The sequence below is a fragment of the Malurus melanocephalus genome, unplaced genomic scaffold (assembly GCF_030028575.1).
Source record: "Malurus melanocephalus ecotype Western Australia unplaced genomic scaffold, MMel_1.1 scaffold_325, whole genome shotgun sequence".
NCBI lineage: Eukaryota > Metazoa > Chordata > Aves > Passeriformes > Maluridae > Malurus > Malurus melanocephalus.
Window position 1 is genome coordinate 416911 of NW_026623557.1, and position 4545 is coordinate 421455.

Below are 4545 nucleotides of genomic sequence, written 5' to 3' on the forward strand. Positions count from 1 at the left end.
CCCCATGGCACCACCACAGCATCGCGCCGCAGTGGCACCGACACAGCTGTGCCACCCCGTTATTGTCGCCGCTGTGTCCCCCCGATGCCACCCCGTTATTGTCGCCGCTGTGTCCCCCCGGTGCCACCCCGTTATTGTCGCGGCAGTGGCACTGACATAGCTGTGCCACCCCGTTACTGTCGCCAATGTGTCCCCCCGGTGCCACCCCGTTATTGTCGCCGCTGTCCCCCCGGTGCCACCCCCGGCACGGTTCCCTCTGGCCCCGCCCCCGGCGCTGACCACGCCCAATCCCCGCCCATGGGCGTGGCTAGCTCAAGCCCCGCCCCGCGCCCCTCCCGGCTCCCGTCCGGCCGCGGCCATGGCGGAGCCCGGCGGGAGCCGTCCCGTCACCGTCAGCGATGTGCAGCAGCTGGTGCGGCGCAAGGACGAGATCGAAGCGCAGATCAAGGCTTGCTACGAGCTGCTGGAGGGGGTCAGTGCCCGGGCAGGGCTGGGTCGGGCCGGGGGACGGCGTGAGGGCCCGCGGGCCCGGCCCCCTCCCAACCGCCGCCTCTTCCCTCACAGCAAAAGGGCGTCGGGATGCACGAGCCGCTGGTGGACGCCGAGGGCTTCCCTCGCTCAGATATCGACCTGTACCAAGTGCGCACCGCCCGGCACAACATCATCTGTGAGCGGGGAACGGGAACCGGGCGGGGGGGCCCTTCCCGGGGCCGCGGGGCCGSGGCGTGCCCCCATCCCGCGGGATGAGCCAGCGAAACCGGGCCGTGCCGGGCAAACCCGGCCTCTGCTCGGTGTGGTGACTGCCGGCCTCTGCCCGGGGACAGATACCGCGTAACAGCGGTGAATTCTCTCAAATCCCCATCTCGTTCRTTGTAATTCCTCAAAAGYGGAGCCCAGGGCTGCGCTGAGCCTSTTACCCGGTGGTTCTGCGCAGTTCTCGGAGCTGCCGACTGGGCTGAGTCARTAAAATGCTTTTGTCCACATGTTGCTGCAGTGGCATTGAAATTCTGGCTCTGCTATGGAGCCATTTGGAATCTGTGAAATACAACCAAGCTTTTCTGTGGTGTTTCTAGAATATAATTTGGGTACGAAACAGCTTGGCATTTATTTCATCCCAGGCTTTCCCTGTGCTCTGACTTTCAGGATGGGTTTTTCTCCTCATAACAGCAGGGGTCTTGATGGAAAGAAGACTTGAGTTCTGGGGGATCATGGGCCTCCCAGCCCCACTGCCTTTGCGTGTTTACCAAAATTTGTAGGGTGGTTTTCTCTGTGTCTGACTTTTACTGATAAACATCTGYCGGGCTGGCACCAGGCCCCAGCAGATAGAGCGGCAGAGGTTCTTGCTGAGATCAGAGGCAGCCAGGGCTCCGGAGGGGAGCAGGTGCTGCAAGCGCTTTGGGGGAGCCCTTCCAGCTCCCCGTGTGCTCATGGTGTCACCCACAGGTTTGCAGAACGATCACAAGGCTCTGATGAAGCAGGTGGAGGAAGCTCTGCACAAGCTGCACGCCCGGGAGAAGGAGAAACAGGCCAAGGATGAGGCAGAGGCCTTGGCCGAGGCCATGAGCCAGAACCAGAGCCTGCCCCAGCCCTTTGCCAAAGTGAACGCTGTCACCCCGGGCTCTCCCGCCAGTGTCTCGGTATGTCAGGGAGAGCTCATGGGGAAGGCTTGGTCTGGAGCCAGACAGCTCACAGCTTCCTCTGTCTCTTGTTAATCAGTGGGAATAAGATGTGGGATTGATTAGGGGGTCACCTCCTCTCTTTTGTCACACTGGGATGTCCTGTGAATGGGCTGGTCATTGTACAGGGATGAGATGGGTGTTCTCTGAGCTGTATGGCGGCACCACACAGTTGCTCCCACACCTCACTGACTGTTCCAGCCTCAGTATTCCCAAGAGACAGAACAGAGGAATGAGCACTTACCTCTCCTTGGACACGGAGAGGCTGTAGTGATGYTCACTTGCCTGAGTGTGAGAAGTGTCATAGCAGATCTCTTTCCAAGTGCCTGAGTGAAGGGCGATGCTCCTGTGTTATTATTTCTGATGTTACCTGTCTTTGGAGAATGCAGATGCCCATCTCTCTTCTRTCACTGTCCAGGGACTTCAAATTGATGATGAGATTGTGGAGTTTGGATCTGTCAATGTAAACAACTTCCAGAACCTGCAGAACATCGCCACGGTGGTGCAGCACAGCGAGGGGGTGAGCTCATTTCTGCTGTGACTGCATTCTCTTGCCTGTCTCTGTCAGCCACAGCTTTTTCTATGGAACTTGGRACTCTGGAATCATCATTTCCATGTCAGAAGCAGTGTCAGATTCAGTCTGTGCTGTTGTAGTCCTTTTCTCTCCCAGCATTGAGCTATTTGCTCATGAATGGAAGAGCTGAGGGCTGTGAGCTTGTTGCTGTGTGCTGGCCAGAGAAGCTGCCACAACCATTGAGGGTTTGGGTTGGATGTGAGGGATCTCCTGGAGATGGCTTCACACAAAACGCTCCTGTGTCAGCTATAGCCACATGACTGGGCATGGGCACTGCAAAACAGCTCCTTGGGCTTAATGTTCTTCTGGTGCTTCAGCAAAAGGAGGAAGAAGAGTTGACTTGGTGATGGAAAACTGGAGTATTTTGGTTTATTTTTTATTGTTTCCTCTCTTTCAGAGACCCCTGAGYGTGACTGTGATCCGTGGTGGCAGAAGGGTGCACGTGGGGCTGACTCCGAAGCGCTGGGCTGGGAAGGGCCTYCTGGGGTGAGCTGCTGTTTCACTTGCTGGAAGGGAAGAGGCTGTTAGCAGCTCAGGGCATGTTTCCTGGGCTGTGTCACTGTCCACTGTGACAGACCTCAGTGGTGGGCACCAGGGAGCTGGAGGCTGCTGGTTTTGCACAGGGATACAGGGAGTTGAGTTCCATCAAACATGAGCACAGGGACGGGGCAGGTTTGTCTGTAGAGGAAACCAGTGGAGGAGGGTTGTGGTGTGTCTCTTGTCAGATCTTCTGTGCCTTTTGGAGAAATTTAATATTTTCTTCTATCCTCTTCTTTTTCAGCTGCAATATCATTCCCTTACAAAGATGACCATGGCTTGGAGAGCAATAAAGCTGGAGGTTGTGCCTGCTTTCTGGACTTTGATCTGGTTTGAAAACTTCCCTGTGTTGTTGCTGTGACCTCTGGTGCCTGAAGGATTCTGGCAGAGCAGGGCCTGCCTGCAGTTCAGAATTGAATTGCCCCAGTTTTCAGGAGGAACGTGCAGAGCTGCAAGATGTGACTTCTCATCTCTTCGATCTTGTATCAATTTAGAATAAAGTTCTAGAAAGACTCAAATCTCACGTGATACAGGCTCCAAAGAACTTGAAATGCTCTTATGTGGTGATAATAGAACATTCATTTTTTCTCCCCTTTAAAACCCATCACTGAACATTATGTAATACATGCTAAAAAGTCCTAAAGCACTTTTCYATGGTTGTCATAGTAGATGACAGGCAAGACGTATGCAAGTTTGATATTTCATCTTCCCCACATTGCCACAACTTTTAAAGTCACTGAACATACTGAGAGGATTTTAGRAATGCCCAGTTATTTTAAGACAACGAGGTAAGGAATAGGGGTTTTAATTCTACTTTGGATAACTTTTAGTAGTTCATGTAGTCATGATAAAAGTACTCCTAATCTGGGTCCTCTCTTTTTCTTTTAGTTTTCTAAAATTTGTTTATTCATGCAAGTTGGTTTTGGGTGTTTTCCTGGTTCCATCCAGGGCAGGGTTTACCTTTTTCTGCCTCCCAGTCTTCTCTCCATCCCGCTGCAGGGGCACATGATCTGGGGTGTTTTCAGTGGGAACAATAAAACTGGGGGATACCATTCCTAAACCACAACAGCTGCATAAACTGTTTGAGGGGATTCCAGGGATGACTGGTTTGTTTGAAGCTTATTTCCATTTGAACTTCAAAATACACTCCCAAAACAATAAAATGGAATATTGCCTCTCTCTCTTCTCATGGAAGTGTCATTATTTGGGACAGCCTCTCCGGGTCGGGGAGGTAATGGGAGTTGATAACAAATCTTCTTTGCACTCCCAGCAGGGTGGAAGGCTCTTTCTTGGCAGAAGGAAAAACAAATTAAGTTTAGAAATTGTTATTATTTGAGCTTAACCGCAAGGCTGAGGTCAGTAGCTGGGAGTGCTTGGAGCTGAACATCTGCAGGGGTGAAGTGAGAGCTTGGAGTGATCCCTGCGAGTGAATTCCCCGTGCAAGTGCCAGTCTGGCAGAGAGCTGGGGACCGTGGGGGAGTGGCAGGGAATGGGGGATGGAGGATGATTTTTCTCGCTTTGGCTCTGCTTGTCCTGGTTAGGGMAGCCACTGGAGCAGAACTGCCTACAACTGCTAGGGGATCATCGGGTAAAGATCCCTCATCCCATTTCCTGGGCAGGGCGAGGGTTGGGTCCGCCTGTGCCAAGAGGGRCTTTGCCGCAGCCATGAACGGGATTTAGGCTTGGGCAGGGTGAAAGGCTGAATGTTCTCTCCTCCAGGTCGCTGCTTTGGGCGGGGGGCAAGCGCTGCCTGTCCCG

General features: G+C 53.5%; 1 protein-coding gene across 1 annotated transcript; it reads left to right on the top strand.

The window, feature by feature from the left end:
• The first annotated feature begins 307 nt into the window (after positions 1-307).
• PSMD9 (proteasome 26S subunit, non-ATPase 9) lies at positions 308-3970 on the top strand. Its single transcript, XM_057377794.1, has 6 exons — positions 308-472; positions 565-667; positions 1444-1637; positions 2095-2196; positions 2648-2736; positions 3032-3970. Exons 1-6 carry the CDS (start codon positions 359-361, stop codon positions 3057-3059), a joined length of 630 nt encoding a protein of 209 aa, XP_057233777.1. The 5' UTR covers positions 308-358; the 3' UTR covers positions 3060-3970.
• Positions 3971-4545: the final 575 nt, after the last annotated feature.